Raw genomic sequence first — 25,854 nt, forward strand, 5'->3', positions numbered from 1 at the left:
TATTCAATGCACTTAGGGGTGAGGGAGAATCAGGAATCTAAATTTCCCCCATGCTGCTGATTTCCTACCCAAGCGGAGTGTTCAGGGTACTGAAAAGATTGGAGGGGGAATTCAAAACACTGAGAAACAGGCAACATTGACAGTGACATGGCTATTTTATTGCCTTCTATGAAATGACAAGGCCTCAAAGCAATGCTGCAAAAATGGAAATCAGTTGGTAACCATGCTTGACAATGTAGGCTTGTGTCCAAAGTTGTGGGTGTCATGAGTCCCTCTGCCCATCAGCACCATGCTCACTGCTTCACGGCAGGCAGCCTGGGGGGAAGTATATATCTAGACTGCTGGGATCATCTTCCCCAGGCAGATAATACATTTCTACAAGTTTATCTGTGTCATCAATGTCAAAATCTTCGACGTATTGTCCCTGAATTTCAACAGGTTGAGTTTGGAATGACGAATCAAATACAAAGGCTCCGTGTCTTCTACTGATATCTTTCTCAAAACGCTCTGCTCGGTCATAGACATGGTCATCTGAAATCGAAGAAATCGGTGAACAACTTGCAACAGGACTTTGTAGGACCTGCTCCTTCTTTTCTGAAGAGGTCTGTGTGGATGTTCCGGGCAAAGAAGCTAGCTTCGTTTTTAGCTCATCTTTCTTCCGTTTGCTATGCTGGTTCTTAAACCAGATCTACAGGGAAGAGAGAAGCAGTTCAATAAATGGGTATGAACCGAAAGCTTTATTTTCCTGTTCCCTAGGATGTGAGGTTTTTGGGTCAGAAAGGTGATCTCCAATTGCTGTGGACTGATCTGAACAGGGGAAGTCCTTTGTGTCCTGTGCTGTTCTGGTTCCCGCAGGGTAAAGGGGGTATTGGGTTTTACTGGCAATGCGTAGAGTAGGAAGGGGCAAACTCTAAATGCAGAAGGGTTAAATAAAGGGTGCTGCGTGTAGTTCTGCATTAGTGGTTGCTCACAATTTTGCAAGAATACATTGCAATGACTGAGAGCAAGGAATGGGAATGGAGCTTGGGTTGCTTCAGCTCCATGAAGGGATTTTGCCCTGACTAACTTGACATAGGATAGGAAGACATCAGAATGATTTTGAATGTTCTGACTGAGCAGTATCTAGATATCTACCCGCTGTGTTTGTATAAAGACTCACTGGGTTTGGTGTTTCTCTTCTAAGGAATGGTATGGAGAAGAAGTCCACTTTAAGATGTGAAGCCTGATGAGAAGTAATTTGTACTCAGAACCTGGGCTTTGGAGGGGCTAACTCCCAGCCCCAGGAAGTGCCTTAACTCTTGAGCACTAGGTTGCCCATTACAAGAGTGTGCTGCTAATCGGAAAACAACCCAAACGGCAAGATCTCAGATCCAGATTCAAAGGGTCCCAGGCAGTGTGCTGTGGATCAGTGAAAATCTGGCCCTTGCACTTATTACTTGAGGAAGACAAGTCTTTTGGGTCAGCCTCAGTCTGCCTCCAAAAGTGAACATGGGTGATGTGAAAATATGCCATATTTCACCGCTGTCCAAACGCACTGCACCTGGCAAAGTATGGGACTTGTATGCTGGTGGTTGAAAGCGTGTGGCTTTCTGGGTCAGGTGTACCACCTAGAGACACACACTCAGGTACTTACTTTTATCACCGTTTCATCAACTTTGATTTTTGTAGCTAATTCTTTTGTAACATCGGGCCCTGGATGATTGTTCTTCTCAAAGGCACTCAGCAGTACTGAGCGTTGGGATGGGGTAAAGTCAGTTCGTGGCTTGCGCCTGTATTCTATCTTGTCTGCAGAGGGAAGAGACAAAGACTTGCATAAAAGCACTATCCACACGGAAAGGGCAAAAGCATGTGTTATAATCATACCCAAATGTGAATTGCATGCTTGGCCCAAAGAGTTCACCCATGGAACCACATTCCTCTCTAGCTCCAGGTACCCAGTTTCTTAATGGGAGAGAATACAGCATTGGGGTAAGAGTAACAGTAGACTCAGGGTTTCACAATGCTCAAGCAGTACTTGAGACCCTGGTACACTAAGCATTCAGACTCAGAGGTGCTTTCAGACCCTAAAGAGCTGGCTACTGATTTGGTCATTTCTTCGTGGGATCAGTGTGGCTAGCAGCTAAGAAGCAGAATGCATGCTGATTCTCTCCTCTACTGGCTCCGTCACTTAGGGACCTGCTCCCCTCATTGTTTGCTTCTGTTTCTCTAGGGTAAAATGGTACCACATAAATCGTAGACATTGCAAAGTTGTGAATTTCCAAAGAAGTAAGTTTAGTGTACCGTATATGTGCAGAATGGGAGCTTATACTATGGTTTCAAACATCTAATACGTGTTACCCAGTAATACTTAATGTTATGGCAATCCATATTCCATGGTCTCTTCTATTTATAAGAGACTTTGTTTTCTCACATTGCTAAGTGGGCACACACAAACTCAAACCCACGCCTTCATGCATCCACACACACACTGCACCCAAACTGCCAACATGCTGCCTAATTCTCCCTCAGTGAACACAAATGATCCAATACATAGATATTTTTACAATTTTTTAAGAATTGGCATCGAAATGACAACATCGCTCTGGCCAGGCAAGTGCTGGGCCACTGAGCTGAATCCCCAGGACCACAGAGTTTTACAAAAACATTTTTCCATTCCTGTCTAATGAAAGAGGGCAAAACTTTACAGGGCATTGTTGAAAATTTTGAAACATGGTATTCAAGGAGTGACAGAGACAGAGATAGATAGAGCAAAATAGAGCTCGAGACAGGAAAAGGAAACTGAGCAGAAAAAGGAGCATAGCAGCAGTATAAACTGTACGTTTATTAAATAAATGGCCAGGGGTTTGGCTCAGTCACATAAGCGTCCCTCTGGCAAGTATGAGGTCCTCAGGTTGATCACGCTCCACACCACAAAAGAAAAAGCAAAAACAAACACTCCAACATTAAATTGTCAGTGTCATATTACTAGAATATATTGCACACATATATCTAGACTGGCTTGAAAATGCAGAAAATCAGATGGGGCATGTATCCTTGGAAATGGGTACAAAATAGAAGATTTGGAAATGATATCAACAAAAGTACTGCAAAGCTGTGCATGGTGGTGCACACCTGTAATCCCAGCCTGCCTGGGCCAAAACAGTAAATTCAAGGCCAACTTGGACTAAGCAGTAAGACCCTCCCTCCAAGGGGCCAGGGATTTAGCTGTGAGGCCCAAGGGCTCCTTTGCGAAACACAAGAATTCAACTTCCATCCCTGCTACAAAAAACAAAAAAAACAGAAACAGCAACAAAAGGACTGTATCCCTAATCCCACAAGAAAAAAACAAAAGCAAACCAAACCAACAAGAAAACGCCTCAAAAGTAAAAATTATTGGTATATGTGGTAGCCCATTCTTCTAATTCGAACACTTAGGAGACTGAGGCAGAAGGATCCGTGTCAGTTCCAGGTCTGCTGGGCTATGGAACCAAGTTAAGGGCAAGCCTATCTAGAGAGTGAGATCCTGACTCCAAAGAAACAAAGATTCTCCAAAGCAAAAATATACGTTTTAACAAGTCTTATAAATACAATGCTCAATAATGTTGATTAGTTTGACAACTTCAAACTTTAAAATACAGAGACTATAGAATTATAAGGAAATAAACAAACCTGCAAGCAGGTATCTGCAACAAACCTAACATATCAACTTTCAATGTATAGAGGGCAACAAAGATTATTCTACCCAGCCCCTGGAGAAAAAATTCATGCACGACAAAGTCCTTGCATCTCTCCCAGGGTTCCCCCACTACCAGCCCCTCAGCTCCACCTTCCCAGAATGCCTCGACTTACCTGGTTTCCTGGACATGGCAGCTGCAAGACAGTGTTAGGGCACGACCAACTGTACCACCTATGGCTCCTCAGTTTACCGGCCTGAAGCCTTGGGTTGCCTGGCTTAAATAGTGTGTTGAGGTAGCCACACCCCGTCCTTAATCCACCCTACACATTCGAGGCCCAATTTATCCATAATTCATGTGAGAGTGCCTATGTGTGTGTGTGTGTGTGTGTGTGTGTGTGTGTGTGTGTGTGTTTGTCTGTGTGTGTCTGTGTGTGTGTCTCTGTCTGTTGCTCACTCTGGCTGTTTCCAAACCGAGGCCACTGATGGTGAACTTTTAAGATCGAAGTCTCCAACTGCAGTTTCAATCCCACTTATTTATGTGGAATCATTAACACTAGCATGACCCTGGAATGCTCTGCTGCTGGGGCAATGCTAGTGTGACTTGGCTAGCCAGGGACAGAGAGCTTTGCAGGGCTCCTGTGTCCTGAGTGCCCCAATGTCACCACCACTGACCTAGGCTGTGTCTGCTGTTGTGCCAGGTGATGAAAGTGAAGGGTGATTGGAAACGGATTTGTAACAGGGTGTTGCCGTGCACGCCTATAATCTCAGCATATGAGAGGCTGAGGCAAGAGGATAGCCTAGAGTTCAAGGCAAGCCTGAGCAACAAAACTAGAATCTGTTTCAAACAATACTAAAAAACAGGTGTATGAAACACAGAAAGAAAGAAAGAAACAAAGAAAGCAAGAAACAAAGAAATAAAGACACAGACAGACAGAAACATGAAAGAAAGGAAGAAAGAAAGGAAGAAAGAAAGAAAGAAAGAAAGAAAGAAAGGAAGGAAGGAAGGAAGAAATGAAGGAAGAAAGAAAGAAATGAAGGAAGAAAGATAGGAAAAAACCAATCCCAAGCAAAAAATTTCTGACCTAATATAGTAGAGGAATCCTTAGGAAAATCAGGTACACAGAAAAGAGACAAAATGTACCAGACTTTCACTGGGGACAAATGAGTCAATCAACATGATGCTGAGAAAATCTGTGGATCTGTGACCTGGAAGGGGAGGGCGTGAAACCCTACAGCGTGGGCTAGAGGGGCACCTGAGCTGCTGAGACCTGCTCCCCCTCCCCTGGGACCTGGAAAGCCCTCCACAACCAACCTGGCTGGCAAAGAAACTACATACAGTTGTCCTGGAAGATCTGCACAGAGGACCCAGTAGTGTAGGTTAAGGAGCTTGGATTGTGGCCACTTGGGAGGCCAGGTTGAGGCAACTTCAGGCTGGTTTTCTCTGTTTCATTTTCTGGCTCTGGGACTGAAAGCCAGGGACATCACACTGAGATGTACAGCATCTGCCCGTTTTTATTTTTACTTTTAGTTAGGGTCTCTTTCAATTGCTAAATGTCCAACCTGGTCTCAAACTTGGGGACCTGTGGCCTCAACCTCTGCGAGTTCTAGGATTGCAAGCATGGGCCACACATCCACATTGCATTTTTTAACAAATATGACCAAGTATATTCTCTCTCTCTCTCTCTCTGTCTCTCTCTCTCTCTCTGTCTCTCTCTCTCTCTCTCTCTCTCTCTCTCTCTCTCTCTCTCTCTCTCTCTCTCCTCTCTTTGTCTCTCTCTCTCTCTCTCGCTCTCTCTCTCTCTCTCTCTCTCTCTCTCTCGGTCTCTCTTTCTCCCTCTCTCTCTCCGCTCGCCCCTCCTCGTCTCTCTCTTTGTATTTTTGTTCCGTGGATTGAATGACGACCTGCGATTTTTCAAGCAGGAACTAGAAACACTGAGATAAACCCCTAAGCATCTCTCTTGTTTCCTAGATCTTTCTCTCTGTCTCTCTGTTCATTTTCTCCTTCATTTTCTTAACATCTTCTTTACTGATTTATTCTCTCATTTCCCAATGATTTTCCACCTTGTCATTGTTTTGTGCCCTGGATGCATTTTGGTGGACATGGAAGTTCCTATGCAAATAAGTCACTTCCCACACTGGATGTGGCCCCAGCTTCTCTGAGCTGGAACTGAAACTGTGGCCGTGACCCACTCCCCACAACCCTCAAGGGGACAGATCTTAGGCACAGCATAACACTCCAGCTTCACAGATATTGCTCATAGCCCAAGGGCAATACAATGTGAATGCTCCCATTTAGGTCTTACAGAAGGAAAATTCGGGAAAAGGGAACTGCTTAGAGGTAGGTGTACCTCTCCAAATATCTGCTTGGAAGCATAAAACGGGCATCAAAATTTCTTTTCTTTTTGTTTTCCTTCGTTCTTTTCTCTTCTGTTGTTTTGTTTTTGGTAGCAGGGTTCAAACTTACCACCTCGAACTTGCCAGATATATGCTTGGATATTCTCAAATTTCCACACTGGATTCATTTACTTTTTTTTTTATTTTAGAGGTTAAGATGAATGAGGACATTGCAAAGCAGATCAGATAAGAACAATGCAAGTAACACAGCATTTCACCATAAGACAACCCCTGATTAAGCATAATGTCTCTTTCTTTGAAATAGTTGAGCATAGCTTCATATATGATAGAACCAAGCATAACGAAACAATATAAAACAATTCAAGAGAATGAAAGCATTACAGGGCTTTCAGAACCAAAGTTTAGAAAATGAACAATGGCTACAACATTATCTCATTTACCATAGGAAACTTGTTTGTACTATCACACATAATATCCAATAACATATAACAGGACAGTACCAAAGGCAAATGAAAAACAAAACCTTGGTAGGACTTCAGACTAAGATGATTCTAAGTCCACTCTGACGATTCTAATGTCTTCTTTTCTATAAAAGAGCTCTTTCTACTATCACAGATAATAAAATCAAACAACCTAGGATAAAACCACTCCAATGAATGAATGGAGACATGATAAGGTTTCAGAGCAATGTAATGGGAATCATGATTACTATATACTCTTAGGTACTGTTACAATTTCTTAAACTCGGGAGACTATAAGGTATTTATATGTGTGAGTTTGATTTATTTCGCTTATCAGTATGGTTTCTCGTTGCGTCCATTTTTTCCTAAATATTTCAATGTCATCATTTTTAAAAAAATTTACTCAGAGATAAACCAAAACAGTAAAAGGGTATCAGTAATACAAAATTTCAAAAAAAATAAACCATAAGAAATCACTCACTAATAGATTACATATTGTAATCTTAGATATAGTTCTTCAAGTTACAAAATAGAAGCCTACAAAGTGGCATTCAGTGAGACTGCAAACTGTTGTGTTCAGTGATTCAACAAATACTTAGTAATATGATCATCTGTTTTACACATCTAAACACACTTGCATTTGCATCCTTTAGAGGACTTTCTTTTCCTCTCTTTTTAGCAATATCAATTTCACATTTTGGGTTTTATTGATCCCACAGTTCTTAGTACTTTTTTGGAGGAGAATAAAACCAATTGTGACAAAACAAAGTGAATCAGTCAAAACAAATGAGGGACATAGTATATGATCTTAAAACAGAATACAAGGCAATCAACAATGGTTACTATAATGACTCTTGCTACCATAAAATTTTTATCTATAGCATCAGGTATAAGAAAATTGAACAAAACAGTACAAAACAAAACCAATAAAACCAATAAAAAGTACAAAAACATTGGAGACATTACAGGAATTCAAAAGAACCTAATAGTCAAACAAGAATGGACATCATAGTGAATCTTATTGCCTTAAAGTTGTTGCCTATACCCTCAAAGTTGATACTATCGAACAGAACAGAATAGAGTAAAATCAGTCTAAGCAGCATGGTGAGAACAATACAGGGATTCAATAAAGAAAACAGGAAATCAAAATTATAACTATAATATATCCTGCTAATTGTTTTATTTTTCCCTTAATTAAAAATAATAATTCACTTAATAAAGGAGGGAGATTGAGATAAAAGACGACATAATAACATATCAACAAGTTCAGAACAGAACAGTTTAAACAAAATAATGTTTCACCACAAGATAGCCCGACTTAATAGTAGTTACCATACAGTTTCTTTCCTTGAAATATTTTAGTACAACTTCATATACTATAGCGTCAAACATATCCAGAGAGTGTGAAACCATTCAAGAGGCTTCAAGTATTACATGGTATTTAGAACAAGCTAACACAAAACAAACAATAGTTTCTATATTATCTCTTTGCCTATAAAAGATTTTGTTTATACTATCACATACAATACAATCCAATAAGATACGATGGAGACAGAAGCAAAACAGTGTGATGGGATTTTAAAACAAGATGATAGGAAATCAGCACGAGCTATTATGATGTCTTGTTTTCTTCAAAATGCCTGTACATACAATCACAGACAATACACTCAAACAGCCCAGGATAAAACCATTTCAGTTAAGGAGTGATGACTTTATAAGGCTTCAAAGCCATATAATGGGGAATCATGATCACCACATGCTTTTACGTATTTATCCCATTTCTTACACTAGGGAAACTATTCGGTATTCACACAAGTGAGTTTGATTTATTTCACTTACGAGTATGTTCTCAAGCTGTTCCCATTTATTTATAAATATCTCAATGTGATTCTTCTGTATGGCTGAGTAGTGCTCTACTGGAAAAAAAGAGTGGAGGAACCCAGAAAAAGAAGTGAAAACCTTAGTGAAGAATATAAAAAAAATCTAGAAAACATGAACGAGATTCAAAGAGATTATCAGGAAACTACAACGTCCATTGAAAGATGGCGATTTTCCTTAACAAACACTGAAGTCAGATTTTAAAAAGTTGAAGCTGGATTGCACTGTGTGATCAGGGAAAGAAAAATCTCCTAAAAATAACAAGGAACCAAGAAGTAAGAGCACAAAGGCTGGAAGGCAGCACGTGGACCTGTACCCGAAAAATTTCACACAATGAGCAAAGAAGAAGGAGTAAAGAGAAATGAAATACAAAAGCTATTCACAGATAAAATTAAGGAAAACTTCCAAAGCATCAGACAAGGAAATCATAGTCAGATATATGAGGCATACAGAACTCCAGCCAGCCAAAACAAAAACATATCTACACTCAGATATATAATAATCAAGATCCCAGAACTGATCACAAGAACAGAATATTAAAAAGCAGACAGAGAAAACAAACAGAACACACATAAAGGAAATCTCATCAAAATCATGAAAGACTTCTTAACACAAAGTATCAAGGCAGAAAGAGCATGGAGCCACGTATTCCAAGCTCGGAAGGAAAATAACCTGCAAACCACATGGATGTGCCCTGCAAAACTGTCTCTCAAAATTAATGGACATACAAGATGTTTCCATGACTCAAAGGAAATGTGGGAGTTGGTGACCATCAATGCACCCTACAAAATTACTGAAGGACATCCTAGAGAGACAAAAAAACCACCAGGATTCCTGCAAGAGTGACAGAAAGACCTCAATGAACGGGGCAGACAGCGGAATGAAGTAGAAAAGTAGACAACCAATGGCAGAGAAATAGCAGAGCAGAAATGTGGCAGAGAAAGTTGACTATAATCTCCAACATAGATGGCCTTGATACACTAACAAAAAGAAAAACAGGCAGAGTAGATCAGGACATAGGGTCCATGGAGTTGCTCTAAGTAGGAAATATAATCTGCCTGGAAGAGGGTTAATGAACTGACAGTCAAAAAGTGAAAACAATGCTCTATCTGCCTGGAAACCAGAGAGTAACAGGGACACCAGGTCCAGTGCCTGAAGAGAGGTTGGAAAGTCATGACACTTCTCTGCAGTGGAGAATTAAGCAGCTTAAATGATGGAAAACCTTGAGGCTTTTTAGCCTCAAGGTCAAAAGTTGAGAAGAAACAGATTAGAGGTGAAAGGTCAAACTCTGGCTCCTCTTTCTTTGACCCCATCACAGTCACATCCCAGTCTCCTTGATGAGACAGAGGAGTGGCACAACAGTCAGTCTATCTGGGCTTGAAGGTTGATTGTAAAGTGACAGATCATGGACCAGTTACTTGGCAGTGGATGCTCTCTCTGATGTAAAACAACTAATGACAAATTCCTACTTCATAGGATATTGTCAGGGCGAGAAGGTAAGACAGAGCTAAAAACTTAATCCTGATTACAGACATTTAGAAATTCTCAGAGCGCTTACCTGTTGGAAGGGAAGGCACCTTTCTGGATTACTACACAATAATACCGTTGTAACATCTGAAATTGTTAAAATGAGATCCAACAGCGGTGCTCGGTAACAGTCTTCATGGTTAGCATACGCAAGGCACCAGGTTGTATGGCTAGCAGCTCATATGCTCATAGACAGCTCAGCTAAGGTCGCTCTGAATTGTACACTGCACACGCTCCTGCTAAAGGTGCTATGCAGTGATGCTGTGCTACTGCTCCAGCATTCATTTACACGTGGTCACAGTTGTGAAAGAAAATTGTACAGTATGACTGCAACAGTCATGCTCACGTACACGCATCTCGGTTATACGCCCACCTCCTAAGGAAGCTGCATCCTCTCAATGAGATTCACATTCAGCTGGACAATCCAGGTCCGAATACGGAACCATGCTGGCCATACATGAACATGTCCTACCCATAAAGACAACTTACATCACATCCCTAGTGTCACTCTGTTCCACACAAGCACCTCTGCCAACAGAAGATGTACCACGGAAATGATCCTGTTTGGCACTCCTAAAAGCTGGCATGTTCTCCCATCTTTCATTTCACTGAGGACCAGAGGAGGCAGTGCCATTTCATTCCACCTGATACCTCACTATTGCTGTCTGCCTCTGCAGAGATTAGCTAACTCCTCTTTAAGGAAACAAGCGTCTTTCCTGGGAACACTTATCTGAAATACTCTCAGCAACCAGCATGAGCCGGGAGTGTAAATTCCTCTGATTTGCACTTTCTTCAGAATGAGATTCCTTCCCAGCAAGATGGCACTACAGTAAGGGTGTCTTGGTTTCAATGAGAGCCTAGGCCTTTCCTGCCTGTTGCAATGTAACTATTTTCTCAGGCAATATTGGTAGGGGCCCTCTAGAACTGTTTGTCATTGTATGCAGAGAGCATCCATGCACGTGATATTCAATGCACTTAGGGGTGAGGGAGAATCAGGAATCTAAATTTCCCCCATGCTGCTGATTTCCTTCCCAAGCGGAGTGTTCAGGGTACTGAAAAGATTGGAGGGAGAATTCAAAACACTCAGAAACAGGCAACATTGACAGTGACATGGCTATTTTATTGCCTTCTATGAAATGACAAGGCCTCAAAGCAATGCTGCAAAAATGGAAATCAGTTGGTAAACATGCTTGACAATGTAGGCTTGTGTCCAAAGTTGTGGGTGTCATGAGTCCCTCTGCCCATCAGCACCATGCTCACTGCTTCACGACAGGCAGCCTGGGGGGAGGTATATATCTAGACTGCTGGGATCATCTTCTTCAGGCAGATAATACATTTCTACAAGTTTATCTGTGTCATCAATGTCAAAATCTTCGACGTACTGTCCCTGAGTTCCATCAGGTTGACTTTGGAATGATGAACCAAACACAGAGGCTCCGTGTCTTCTACTGATATCTTTCTCAAATTCTCTGGTCAGTCACAGACATGGTCATCTGAAATGGAAGAAATCGATGAACAACTTGCAACAGGACTTTGTTGGACCTGCTCCTTCTTTTCTGAAGAGGTCTGTGTGGATGTTCTGGGCAAAGAAGCTAGCTTCATTTTTAGCTGATCTTTCTTCTGTTTGCTACGCTGGTTCTTAAACCAGATCTACAGGGAAGAGAGAAGCAGTTCAATAAATGGGTATGAACCGAAAGCTTTATTTTCCTGTTCCCTAGGATGTGAGGTTTTTGGGTCAGAAAGGTGATCTCCAATTGCTGTGGACTGATCTGAACAGGGGAAGTACTTTGTATCCTGTGCTGGTCTGGTTCCGGGAGGGTAAAGGGGGGGCGTATTGGGTTTTACTGGCAATGCATAGAGTAGGAAGGGGCAAACTCTAAATGCCGAAGGGTTAAACAAAGGGTGCTGCGTGTAGTTCTGCATTAGTGGTTGCTCCAAATTTTGCAAGAATACATTGCAATGACTGAGAGCAAGGAATGGGAATGGAGCTTGGGTTGCTTCAGCTCCATGAATGGATTTTGCCCTCACTACCTTGACAAAGGATAGGAAGACATCAGAATGATTTTGAATGTTCTGACTGAGCAGTATCTAGGTATCTACCACGCTGTGTTTGTATAAAGACTCACTGGGTTTGGTGTTTCTCTTCTAAGGAATGGTATGGAGAAGAAGTCCACTTTAAGATGTGAAGCCTGATGAGAAGTAATTTGTACTCAGAACCTGGGCTTGGGAGGGACTAACTCCCAGCCCCAGGAAGTGCCTCAATTCTTGAGCACTAGGTTGCCCATTACAAGAGTGTGCTGCTAATCGGAAAACAACCCAAAGGGCAAGATCTCAGATCCAGATTCAAAGGGTCCCAGGCAGTGTGCTGTGGATCAGTTAAAATCTGGCCCTTGCACTTATTACTTGAGGAAGACAAGTCTTTTGGGTCAGCCTCAGTCTGCCTCCAAAAGTGAACATGGGTGAAGTGAAACTATGCCATATTTCACCGCTGTCCAAACGCACTGCACCTGGCAAAGTATGGGACTTGTATGCTGGTGGTTGAAAGCGTGTGGCTTTCTGGGTCAGGTGTACCACCTAGAGACACACACTCAGGTACTTACTTTTATCACCGTTTCATCAACATTGATTTTTGTAGCTAATTCTTTTGTAACATCGTGCCCTGGATGATTGTTCTTCTCAAAGGCACTCAGCAGTACTGAGCGTTGGGATGGGGTAAAGTCAGTTCGTGGCTTGCGCCTGTATTCTATCTTGTCTGCAGAGGGAAGAGACAAAGACTTGCATGAAAGCACTATCCACACGGAAAGGGCAAAAGCATGTGTTATAATCATACCCAAATGTGAATTGCATGCTTGGCCCAAAGAGTTCACCCATGGAACCACATTCCTCTCTAGCTCCAGGTACCCTGTTTCTTAATGGGAGAGAATACAGCATTGGGGTAAGAGTGACAGTAGACTCAGGGTTTCACAATGCTCAAGCAGTACTTGAGACCCTGGTACACTCAGCATTCAGACTCAGAGGTGCTTTCAGACCCTAAAGAGCTGGCTACTGATTTGGTCATTTCTTCGTGGGATCTGTGTGGCTAGCAGCTAAGAAGCAGAATGCATGCTGATTCTCTCCTCTACTGGCTCCGTCACTTAGGGACCTGCTCCCCTCATCGTTTGCTTCTGTCTCTCTAGGGTAAAATGGTGCCACATAAATCGTAGACATTGCAAAGTTGTGAATTTCCAAAGAAGTAAGTTTAGTGTACCGTATATGTGCAGAATGGGAGCTTATACTATGGTTTCAAACATCTAATACGTGTTACCCAGTAATACTTAATGTTATGGCAATCCATATTCCATGGTCTCTTCTATTTATAAGAGACTTTGTTTTCCCACATTGCTAAGCGGGCACACACAAACTCAAACCCACGCCTTCATGCATCCACACACACACTGCACCCAAACTGCCAACATGCTGCCTAATTCTCCCTCAGTGAACACAAATGATCCAATACATAGATATTTTTACAATTTTTTAAGAATTGGCATCGAAATCACAACATCGCTCTGGCCAGGCAAGTGCTGGGCCACTGAGCTGAATCCCCAGGACCACAGAGTTTTACAAAAACATTTTTCCATTCCTGTCTAATGAAAGAGGGCAAAACTTTACAGGGCATTGTTGAAAATTTTGAAACATGGTATTCAAGGAGTGACAGAGACAGAGATAGATAGAGCAAACTAGAGCTCGAGACAGAAAAAGTAAAACTGAGCAGGAAAAGGAGCATAGCAGCAGTATAAACTGTACGTTTATTAAATAAATGGCCAGGGGTTTGGCTCAGTCACATAAGCGTCCCTCTGGCAAGTATGAGGTCCTCAGGTTGATCACGCTCCACACCACAAAAGAAAAAGCAAAAACAAACACTCCAACATTAAATTGTCAGTGTCATATTACTAGAATATATTGCACACATATATCTAGACTGGCTTGAAAATGCAGAAAATCAGATGGGGCATGTATCCTTGGAAATGGGTACAAAATAGAAGATTTGGAAATGATATCAACAAAAGTACTGCAAAGCTGTGCATGGTGGTGCACACCTGTAATCCCAGCCTGCCTGGGCCAAAACAGTAAATTCAAGGCCAACTTGGACTAAGCAGTAAGACCCTCCCTCCAAGGGGCCAGGGATTTAGCTGTGAGGCCCAAGGGCTCCTTTGCGAAACACAAGAATTCAACTTCCATCCCTGCTACAAAAAACAAAAAAAACAGAAACAGCAACAAAAGGACTGTATCCCTAATCCCACAAGAAAAAAACAAAAGCAAACCAAACCAACAAGAAAACGCCTCAAAAGTAAAAATTATTGGTGTATGTGGTAGCCCATTCTTCTAATTCAAACACTTAGGAGACTGAGGCAGAAGGATCCGTGTCAGTTCCAGGTCTGCTGGGCTATGGAACCAAGTTAAGGGCAAGCCTATCTAGAGAGTGAGATCCTGACTCCAAAGAAACAAAGATTCTCCAAAGCAAAAATATACGTTTTAACAAGTCTTATAAATACAATGCTCAATAATGTTGATTAGTTTGACAACTTCAAACTTTAAAATACAGAGACTATAGAATTATAAGGAAATAAACAAACCTGCAAGCAGGTATCTGCAACAAACCTAACATATCAACTTTCAATGTATAGAGGGCAACAAAGATTATTCTACCCAGCCCCTGGAGAAAAAATTCATGCACGACAAAGTCCTTGCATCTCTCCCAGGGTTCCCCCACTACCAGCCCCTCAGCTCCACCTTCCCAGAATGCCTCGACTTACCTGGTTTCCTGGACATGGCAGCTGCAAGACAGTGTTAGGGCACGACCAACTGTACCACCTATGGCTCCTCAGTTTACCGGCCTGAAGCCTTGGGTTGCCTGGCTTAAATAGTGTGTTGAGGTAGCCACACCCCGTCCTTAATCCACCCTACACATTCGAGGCCCAATTTATCCATAATCCATGTGAGAGTGCCTATGTGTGTGTGTGTGTGTGTGTGTGTGTGTGTGTGTGTGTGTGTTTGTCTGTGTGTGTCTGTGTGTGTGTCTCTGTCTGTTGCTCACTCTGGCTGTTTCCAAACCGAGGCCACTGATGGTGAACTTTTAAGATCGAAGTCTCCAACTGCAGTTTCAATCCCACTTATTTATGTGGAATCATTAACACTAGCATGACCCTGGAATGCTCTGCTGCTGGGGCAATGCTAGTGTGACTTGGCTAGCCAGGGACAGAGAGCTTTGCAGGGCTCCTGTGTCCTGAGTGCCCCAATGTCACCACCACTGACCTAGGCTGTGTCTGCTGTTGTGCCAGGTGATGAAAGTGAAGGGTGATTGGAAACGGATTTGTAACAGGGTGTTGCCGTGCACGCCTATAATCTCAGCATATGAGAGGCTGAGGCAAGAGGATAGCCTAGAGTTCAAGGCAAGCCTGAGCAACAAAACTAGAATCTGTTTCAAACAATACTAAAAAACAGGTGTATGAAACACAGAAAGAAAGAAAGAAACAAAGAAAGCAAGAACCAAAGAAACAAAGACACAGACAGACAGAAAAATGAAAGAAAGGAAGAAAGAAAGGAAGAAAGAAAGAAAGAAAGAAAGAAAGGAAGGAAGGAAGGAAGGAAGGAAGGAAGGAAAGAAGAAATGAAGGAAGAAAGAAAGAAATGAAGGAAGAAAGATAGGAAAAAACCAATCCCAAGCAAAAAATTTCTGACCTAATATAGTAGAGGAATCCTTAGGAAAATCAGGTACACAGAAAAGAGACAAAATGTACCAGACTTTCACTGGGGACAAATGAGTCAATCAACATGATGCTGAGAAAATCTGTGGATCTGTGACCTGGAAGGGGAGGGCGTGAAACCCTACAGCGTGGGCTAGAGGGGCACCTGAGCTGCTGAGACCTGCTCCCCCTCCCCTGGGACCTGGAAAGCCCTCCACAACCAACCTGGCTGGCAAAGAAACTACATACAGTTGTCCTGGAAGATCTGCACAGAGGACCCAGTAGTGTAAGTTAAGGAGCTTGGATTGTGGCCACTTGGGAGGCCAGGTTGAGGCAACTTCAGGCTGGTTTTCTCTGTTTCATTTTCTGGCTCTGGGACTGAAAGCCAGGGACATCACACTGAGATGCACAGCATCTGCCTGTTTTTATTTTTACTTTTAGTTAGGGTCTCTTTCAATTGCTAAATGTCCAACCTGGTCTCAAACTTGGGGACCTGTGGCCTCAACCTCTGCGAGTTCTAGGATTGCAAGCATGGGCCACACATCCACATTGCATTTTTTAACAAATATGACCAAGTATATTCTCTCTCTCTCTCTCTCTGTCTCTCTCTCTCTCTCTGTCTCTCTCTCTCTCTCTCTCTCTCTCTCTCTCTCCCTCTCCCTCTCTTTGTCTCTCTCTCTCTCTCTCGCTCTCTCTCTCTCCCTCTCTTTCTCTCTCTCTCTCTCTCTCTCTCTCTCTCTCTCTCGGTCTCTCTTTCTCCCTCTCTCTCTCCGCTCGCCCCTCCTCGTCTCTCTCTTTGTATTTTTGTTCCGTGGATTGAATGACGACCTGCGATTTTTCAAGCAGGAACTAGAAACACTGAGATAAACCCCTAAGCATCTCTCTTGTTTCCTAGATCTTTCTCTCTGTCTCTCTGTTCATTTTCTTAACATCTTCTTTACTGATTTATTCTCTCACTTCCCAATGATTTTCCACCTTGTCATTGTTTTGTGCCCTGGATGCATTTTGGTGGACATGGAAGTTCCTATGCAAATAAGTCACTTCCCACACTGGATGTGGCCCCAGCTTCTCTGAGCTGGAACTGAAACTGTGGCCGTGACCCACTCCCCACAACCCTCAAGGGGACAGATCTTAGGCACAGCATAACACTCCAGCTTCACAGATATTGCTCATAGCCCAAGGGCAATACAATGTGAATGCTCCCATTTAGGTCTTACAGAAGGAAAATTCGGGAAAAGGGAACTGCTTAGAGGTAGGTGTACCTCTCCAAATATCTGCTTGGAAGCATAAAACGGGCATCAAAATTTCTTTTCTTTTTGTTTTCCTTCGTTCTTTTCTCTTCTGTTGTTTTGTTTTTGGTAGCAGGGTTCAAACTTACCACCTCGAACTTGCCAGATATATGCTTGGATATTCTCAAATTTCCACACTGGATTCATTTACTTTTTTTTTTATTTTAGAGGTTAAGATGAATGAGGACATTGCAAAGCAGATCAGATAAGAACAATGCAAGTAACACAGCATTTCACCATAAGACAACCCCTGATTAAGCATAATGTCTCTTTCTTTGAAATAGTTGAGCATAGCTTCATATATGATAGAACCAAGCATAACGAAACAATATAAAACAATTCAAGAGAATGAAAGCATTACAGGGCTTTCAGAACCAAAGTTTAGAAAATGAACAATGGCTACAACATTATCTCATTTACCATAGGAAACTTGTTTGTACTATCACACATAATATCCAATAACATATAACAGGACAGTACCAAAGGCAAATGAAAAACAAAACCTTGGTAGGACTTCAGACTAAGATGATTCTAAGTCCACTCTGACGATTCTAATGTCTTCTTTTCTATAAAAGAGCTCTTTCTACTATCACAGATAATAAAATCAAACAACCTAGGATAAAACCACTCCAATGAATGAATGGAGACATGATAAGGTTTCAGAGCAATGTAATGGGAATCATGATTACTATATACTCTTAGGTACTGTTACAATTTCTTAAACTCGGGAGACTATAAGGTATTTATATGTGTGAGTTTGATTTATTTCGCTTATCAGTATGGTTTCTCGTTGCGTCCATTTTTTCCTAAATATTTCAATGTCATCATTTTTAAAAAAATTTACTCAGAGATAAACCAAAACAGTAAAAGGGTATCAGTAATACAAAATTTCAAAAAAAATAAACCATAAGAAATCACTCACTAATAGATTACATATTGTAATCTTAGATATAGTTCTTCAAGTTACAAAATAGAAGCCTACAAAGTGGCATTCAGTGAGACTGCAAACTGTTGTGTTCAGTGATTCAACAAATACTTAGTAATATGATCATCTGTTTTACACATCTAAACACACTTGCATTTGCATCCTTTAGAGGACTTTCTTTTCCTCTCTTTTTAGCAATATCAATTTCACATTTTGGGTTTTATTGATCCCACAGTTCTTAGTACTTTTTTGGAGGAGAATAAAACCAATTGTGACAAAACAAAGTGAATCAGTCAAAACAAATGAGGGACATAGTATATGATCTTAAAACAGAATACAAGGCAATCAACAATGGTTACTATAATGACTCTTGCTACCATAAAATTTTTATCTATAGCATCAGGTATAAGAAAATTGAACAAAACAGTACAAAACAAAACCAATAAAACCAATAAAAAGTACAAAAACATTGGAGACATTACAGGAATTCAAAAGAACCTAATAGTCAAACAAGAATGGACATCATAGTGAATCTTATTGCCTTAAAGTTGTTGCCTATACCCTCAAAGTTGATACTATCGAACAGAACAGAATAGAGTAAAATCAGTCTAAGCAGCATGGTGAGAACAATACAGGGATTCAATAAAGAAAACAGGAAATCAAAATTATAACTATAATATATCCTGCTAATTGTTTTATTTTTCCCTTAATTAAAAATAATAATTCACTTAATAAAGGAGGGAGATTGAGATAAAAGACGACATAATAACATATCAACAAGTTCAGAACAGAACAGTTTAAACAAAATAATGTTTCACCACAAGATAGCCCGACTTAATAGTAGTTACCATACAGTTTCTTTCCTTGAAATATTTTAGTACAACTTCATATACTATAGCGTCAAACATATCCAGAGAGTGTGAAACCATTCAAGAGGCTTCAAGTATTACATGGTATTTAGAACAAGCTAACACAAAACAAACAATAGTTTCTATATTATCTCTTTGCCTATAAAAGATTTTGTTTATACTATCACATACAATACAATCCAATAAGATACGATGGAGACAGAAGCAAAACAGTGTGATGGGATTTTAAAACAAGATGATAGGAAATCAGCACGAGCTATTATGATGTCTTGTTTTCTTCAAAATGCCTGTACATACAATCACAGACAATACACTCAAACAGCCCAGGATAAAACCATTTCAGTTAAGGAGTGATGACTTTATAAGGCTTCAAAGCCATATAATGGGGAATCATGATCACCACATGCTTTTACGTATTTATCCCATTTCTTACACTAGGGAAACTATTCGGTATTCACACAAGTGAGTTTGATTTATTTCACTTACGAGTATGTTCTCAAGCTGTTCCCATTTATTTATAAATATCTCAATGTGATTCTTCTGTATGGCTGAGTAGTGCTCTACTGGAAAAAAAGAGTGGAGGAACCCAGAAAAAGAAGTGAAAACCTTAGTGAAGAATATAAAAAAAAATCTAGAAAACATGAACGAGATTCAAAGAGATTATCAGGAAACTACAACGTCCATTGAAAGATGGCGATTTTCCTTAACAAACACTGAAGTCAGATTTTAAAAAGTTGAAGCTGGATTGCACTGTGTGATCAGGGAAAGAAAAATCTCCTAAAAATAACAAGGAACCAAGAAGTAAGAGCACAAAGGCTGGAAGGCAGCACGTGGACCTGTACCCGAAAAATTTCACACAATGAGCAAAGAAGAAGGAGTAAAGAGAAATGAAATATAAAAGCTATTCACAGATAAAATTAAGGAAAACTTCCAAAGCATCAGACAAGGAAATCATAGTCAGATATATGAGGCATACAGAACTCCAGCCAGCCAAAACAAAAACATATCTACACTCAGATATATAATAATCAAGATCCCAGAACTGATCACAAGAACAGAATATTAAAAAGCAGACAGAGAAAACAAACAGAACACACATAAAGGAAATCTCATCAAAATCATGAAAGACTTCTTAACACAAAGTATCAAGGCAGAAAGAGCATGGAGCCACGTATTCCAAGCTCGGAAGGAAAATAACCTGCAAACCACATGGATGTGCCCTGCAAAACTGTCTCTCAAAATTAATGGACATACAAGATGTTTCCATGACTCAAAGGAAATGTGGGAGTTGGTGACCATCAATGCACCCTACAAAATTACTGAAGGACATCCTAGAGAGACAAAAAAACCACCAGGATTCCTGCAAGAGTGACAGAAAGACCTCAATGAACGGGGCAGACAGCGGAATGAAGTAGAAAAGTAGACAACCAATGGCAGAGAAATAGCAGAGCAGAAATGTGGCAGAGAAAGTTGACTATAATCTCCAACATAGATGGCCTTGATACACTAACAAAAAGAAAAACAGGCAGAGTAGATCAGGACATAGGGTCCATGGAGTTGCTCTAAGTAGGAAATATAATCTGCCTGGAAGAGGGTTAATGAACTGACAGTCAAAAAGTGAAAACAATGCTCTATCTGCCTGGAAACCAGAGAGTAACAGGGACACCAGGTCCAGTGCCTGAAGAGAGGTTGGAAAGTCATGACACTTCTCTGCAGTGGAGAATTAAGCAGCTTAAATGATGGAAAACCTTGAGGCTTTTTAGCCTCAAGGTCAAAAGTTGAGAAGAAACAGATTAGAGGTGAAAGGTCAAACTCTGGCTCCTCTTTCTTTGACCCCATCACAGTCACATCCCAGTCTCCTTGATGAGACAGAGGAGTGGCACAACAGTCAGTCTATCTGGGCTTGAAGGTTGATTGTAAAGTGACAGATCATGGACCAGTTACTTGGCAGTGGATGCTCTCTCTGATGTAAAACAACTAATGACAAATTCCTACTTCATAGGATATTGTCAGGGCGAGAAGGTAAGACAGAGCTAAAAACTTAATCCTGATTACAGACATTTAGAAATTCTCAGAGCGCTTACCTGTTGGAAGGGAAGGCACCTTTCTGGATTACTACACAATAATACCGTTGTAACATCTGAAATTGTTAAAATGAGATCCAACAGCGGTGCTCGGTAACAGTCTTCATGGTTAGCATACGCAAGGCACCAGGTTGTATGGCTAGCAGCTCATATGCTCATAGACAGCTCAGCTAAGGTCGCTCTGAATTGTACACTGCACACGCTCCTGCTAAAGGTGCTATGCAGTGATGCTGTGCTACTGCTCCGTCATTCATTTACACGTGGTCACAGTTGTGAAAGAACATTGTACAGTATGACTGCAACAGTCATGCTCACGTACACGCATCTCGGTTATGCGCCCACCTCCTAAGGAAGCTGCATCCTCTCAATGAGATTCACATTCAGCTGGACAATCCAGGTCCGAATACGGAACCATGCTGGCCATACATGAACATGTCCTACCCATAAAGACAACTTACATCACATCCCTAGTGTCACTCTGTTCCACACAAGCACCTCTGCCAACAGAAGATGTACCACGGAAATGATCCTGTTTGGCACTCCTAAAAGCTGGCATGTTCTCCCATCTTTCATTTCACTGAGGACCAGAGGAGGCAGTGCCATTTCATTCCACCTGATACCTCACTATTGCTGTCTGCCTCTGCAGAGATTAGCTAACTCCTCTTTAAGGAAACAAGCGTCTTTCCTGGGAACACTTATCTGAAATACTCTCAGCAACCAGCATGAGCCGGGAGTGTAAATTCCTCTGATTTGCACTTTCTTCAGAATGAGATTCCTTCCCAGCCATATGGCACCACAGTAAGGGTGTCTTGGTTTCAGTGTGAGCCTAGGCCTTTCCTGCCTGTTGCAATGTAACTATTTTCTCAGGCAATATTGGTAGGGGCCCTCTAGAACTGTTTGTCATTGTATGCAGAGAGCATCCATGCACGTGATATTCAATGCACTTAGGGGTGAGGGAGAATCAGGAATCTAAATTTCCCCCATGCTGCTGATTTCCTTCCCAAGCGGAGTGCTCAGGGTACTGAAAAGATTGGAGGGAGAATTCAAAACACTCAGAAACAGGCAACATTGACAGTGACATGGCTATTTTATTGCCTTCTATGAAATGACAAGGCCTCAAAGCAATGCTGCAAAAATGGAAATCAGTTGGTAAACATGCTTGACAATGTAGGCTTGTGTCCAAAGTTGTGGGTGTCATGAGTCCCTCTGCCCATCAGCACCATGCTCACTGCTTCACGACAGGCAGCCTGGGGGGAGGTATATATCTAGACTGCTGGGATCATCTTCTTCAGGCAGATAATACATTTCTACAAGTTTATCTGTGTCATCAATGTCAAAATCTTCGACGTACTGTCCCTGAGTTCCATCAGGTTGACTTTGGAATGATGAACCAAACACAGAGGCTCCGTGTCTTCTACTGATATCTTTCTCAAAATGCTCTGGTCGGTCACAGACATGGTCATCTGAAATGGAAGAAATCGATGAACAACTTGCAACAGGACTTTGTTGGACCTGCTCCTTCTTTTCTGAAGAGGTCTGTGTGGATGTTCCGGGCAAAGAAGCTAGCTTCATTTTTAGCTGATCTTTCTTCCGTTTGCTACGCTGGTTCTTAAACCAGATCTACAGGGAAGAGAGAAGCAGTTCAATAAATGGGTATGAACCGAAAGCTTTATTTTCCTGTTCCCTAGGATGTGAGGTTTTTGGGTCAGAAAGGTGATCTCCAATTGCTGTGGACTGATCTGAACAGGGGAAGTACTTTATATCCTGTGCTGTTCTGGTTCCCGGAGGGTAAAGGGGGTATTGGGTTTTACTGGCAATGCGTAGAGTAGGAAGGGGCAAACTCTAAATGCCGAAGGGTTAAACAAAGGGTGCTCCCTGTAGTTCTGCATTAGTGGTTGCTCCAAATTTTGCAAGAATACATTGCAATGACTGAGAGCAAGGAATGGGAATGGAGCTTGGGTTGCTTCAGCTCCATGAATGGATTTTGCCCTCACTACCTTGACAAAGGATAGGAAGACATCAGAATGATTTTGAATGTTCTGACTGAGCAGTATCTAGGTATCTACCACGCTGTGTTTGTATAAAGACTCACTGGGTTTGGTGTTTCTCTTCTAAGGAATGGTATGGAGAAGAAGTCCACTTTAAGATGTGAAGCCTGATGAGAAGTAATTTGTACTCAGAACCTGGGCTTCGGAGGGACTAACTCCCAGCCCCAGGAAGTGCCTCAATTCTTGAGCACTAGGTTGCCCATTACAAGAGTGTGCTGCTAATCGGAAAACAACCCAAACGGCAAGATCTCAGATCCAGATTCAAAGGGTCCCAGGCAGTGTGCTGTGGATCAGTTAAAATCTGGCCCTTGCACTTATTACTTGAGGAAGACAAGTCTTTTGGGTCAGCCTCAGTCTGCCTCCAAAAGTGAACATGGGTGAAGTGAAAATATGCCCTATTTCACCTCTGTCCAAATGCACTGCACCTGGCAAAGTATGGGACTTGTATGCTGGTGGTTGAAAGCGTGTGGCTTTCTGGGTCAGGTGTACCACCTAGAGACACACACTCAGGTACTTACTTTTATCACCGTTTCATCAACATTGATTTTTGTAGCTAATTCTTTTGTAACATCGGGCCCTGCATGATTGTTCTTCTCAAAGGCACTCAGCAGTACTGAGCGTTGGGATGGGGTAAAGTCAGTTCGTGGCTTGCGCCTGTATTCTATCTTGTCTGCAGAGGGAAGAGACAAAGACTTGCATGAAAGCACTATCCACACGGAAAGGGCAAAAGCATGTGTTATAATCATAGCCAAATGTGCATTTCATGCTTGGCCCAAAGAGTTCACCCATGGAACCACATTCCTCTCTAGCTCCAGGTACCCAGTTTCTTAATGGGAGAGAATACAGCATTGGGGTAAGAGTAACAGTAGACTCAGGGTTTCACAACGCTCAAGCAGTACTTGAAACCCTGGTACACTCAGCATTCATACTCAGAGGTGCTTGCAGACCCTAAAGAGCTGGCTACTGATTTGGTCATTTCTTCGTGGGATCTGTGTGGCTAGCAGCTAAGAAGCAGAATGCATGCTGATTCTCTCCTCTACTGGCTCTGTCATTTAGAGACCTGCTGTCCTCATCGTTTGCTTCTGTTTCTCTAGGGTAAAATGGTGCCACATAAATCGTAGACATTGCAAAGTTGTGAATTTCCAAAGAAGTAAGTTTAGTGTACAGTATTTGTGCAGAATAGGAGCTTATCCTATGGTTTCAAACATCTAATACCTTGTTACCCAGTAATACATAATGTGATGGCAATCCATATTCCATGGTCTCTTCTATTTATAAGAGAATTTGTTTTCCCACATTGCTAAGCGGGCACACACAAACTCAAACCCACGCCTTCATGCATCCACACACACACTGCACCCAAACTGCCAACATGCTGCCTAATTCTCCTTCAGTGAACATAAATGATCCAATACATAGATGTTTTACAATATTTTAAGAATTGGCATCGAAATCACAAGCTCACTCTGGCCAGGCAAGCGCTGGGCCACTGAGCTGGATCCCCAGGACCACAGAGTTTTACAAAAACATTTTTCCATTCCTGTCTGACCAAAGTGGGCATTGTTGAAAATTTTGAAGCATGGTATTCAAGGAGTGATAGAGACAGAGATAGATAGAGCAAAATAGAGCTCGAGACAGAAAAAGGAAACTGAGCAGGAAAAGGAGGGTGGCAGCAGGATAAACTCTAAGTTTATTAAATAAATAGCCAGGGGTTTAGCTCAGTCACATAAGAGTCTGTCTGGCAAGTATGAGGTCCTCAGTTTGATCACGTTACCACATCACAAAAGAAAAAGCAAAAACAAACACTCCAACATTAAATTGCCCGTGTCATATTACTGGAATATATTGCACACATATATCTAGAATGCCTTGAAAATACAGAAAATCAGATGGGGCATGTATCCTTGGAAATGAGTACAAAATAGAAGATTTGGAAATGATATCAACCAAAGTACTGCAAAGCTGCGCATAGTGGTGCACACCTGTAATCCCAGCCTGCCTGGGCCAAAGCAGTGAATTCAAGCTCAACTTGGACTAAGCAGTAAGACCCTCCCTCCAAGGGACCAGTGATTTAGCTGGGCGGCCCAAGGGCTCCTTTGGGAAACACAAGAATTGAACTTCAATCCCTGCTACAAAAAAAAAAAAAAAAAAAAAACCACCAGAAACAGCAACAAAAGAACTCTATTCCTAATCACACGAGAAAAATCCAAAACCAAACCAAACCAACAAGAAAAACCCTCAAAAATAAAAATTATTGGTGTATGTGGTAGCCCATTCTTCTAATTCGAACACTTAGGAGACTGAGGCAGAAGGATCCGTGCGAGTTCCAGGTCTGCTGGGCTATGGAACCAAGTTAAGGGCAAGCCTATCTAGAGAGTGAGATCCTGACTCCAAAGAAACAAAGATTCTCCAAAGCAAAAATATACGTTTTAACAAGTCTTATAAATACAATGCTCAATAACGTTCATTAGTTTGACAACTTCAAACTTTAAAATACATAGACTATAGAATTTTAAGGAAATAAACAAACCTGCAAGCAGGTATCTGCAACAAACCTAACATATCAAATTTCAATGTGTAGATGGCGACAAGGATTATTCTACTCAGCCCCTGGAGAAAAAATTCATGGAGCCCGGGAAGCACTACAAAGTCCTTGCGTCTCTTCCAGGGTTCCCCCACTACCAGCCCCTCAGCTCCACCTTCCCAGAATGCCTCGACTTACCTGGTTTCCTGGACATGGCAGCTGCAAGACAGTGCTTGCGCATGACCAACTCTACCACCTATGGCTCCTCAGTTTACCTGCCTGAAGCCTTGGACTGCCTGGCTTAAATAGTGTGTTGAGGTAGCCACACCCCCTCCTTAATCCACCCTACACATTCCAGGCCCAATTTATCCATAATCCAAGTGAGAGGGTGTGTGTGTGTGTGTGTGTGTGTGTGTGTGTGTTTGTCTGTGTGTGTCTGTGTGTGTGTCTCTGTCTGTTGCTCACTCTGGCTGTCTCCAAACCGAGGCCACTGATGGTGAACTTTTAAGATTG

The 25,854-nt window shown here is 41.7% G+C and overlaps 2 protein-coding genes across 2 annotated transcripts; both read right to left on the minus strand.

The window, feature by feature from the left end:
* Window positions 1–301: 301 nt before the first annotated feature.
* On the minus strand, window positions 302–3,844 carry LOC101788050 (paired-like homeodomain transcription factor LEUTX). Its single transcript, XM_063252444.1, has 3 exons — window positions 3,829–3,844; window positions 1,634–1,785; window positions 302–688 (listed from the first exon to the last, which is right to left on the minus strand). The coding sequence occupies exons 1-3, from the start codon at window positions 3,842–3,844 to the stop codon at window positions 302–304; spliced, it is 555 nt and encodes a 184-aa protein (XP_063108514.1).
* Window positions 3,845–22,002: 18,158 nt separating this feature from the next.
* Window positions 22,003–25,582, minus strand: LOC134476789 (paired-like homeodomain transcription factor LEUTX). Its single transcript, XM_063252445.1, has 3 exons — window positions 25,540–25,582; window positions 23,336–23,487; window positions 22,003–22,389 (listed from the first exon to the last, which is right to left on the minus strand). Exons 1-3 carry the CDS (start codon window positions 25,580–25,582, stop codon window positions 22,003–22,005), a joined length of 582 nt encoding a protein of 193 aa, XP_063108515.1.
* Between the last annotated feature and the right edge of the window lie 272 nt (window positions 25,583–25,854).

The sequence above is a fragment of the Cavia porcellus genome, unplaced genomic scaffold, assembly GCF_034190915.1.
Source record: "Cavia porcellus strain 051 isolate PalLab524CR breed Dunkin Hartley unplaced genomic scaffold, mCavPor4.1 scaffold_7, whole genome shotgun sequence".
NCBI lineage: Eukaryota > Metazoa > Chordata > Mammalia > Rodentia > Caviidae > Cavia > Cavia porcellus.

What these genes read in the sequence shown, in the direction of transcription:
- LOC101788050 (XM_063252444.1), bottom strand. An exon ending in TTGATGAAACGGTGATAAAA is followed by an intron (nt 689 to 1,633) that starts GTAAGTACCTGA and finishes TCTTCCCTGTAG; the next exon opens with ATCTGGTTTAAGAACCAGCA.
- LOC134476789 (XM_063252445.1), bottom strand. Translation starts at nt 25,582, where the DNA reads ATGCGCAAGCACTGTCTTGCAGCTGCCATGTCCAGGAAACCAG. An exon ending in TGCCATGTCCAGGAAACCAG is followed by an intron (nt 23,488 to 25,539) that starts GTAAGTCGAGGC and finishes TTCCCTCTGCAG; the next exon opens with ACAAGATAGAATACAGGCGC. An exon ending in TTGATGAAACGGTGATAAAA is followed by an intron (nt 22,390 to 23,335) that starts GTAAGTACCTGA and finishes TCTTCCCTGTAG; the next exon opens with ATCTGGTTTAAGAACCAGCG.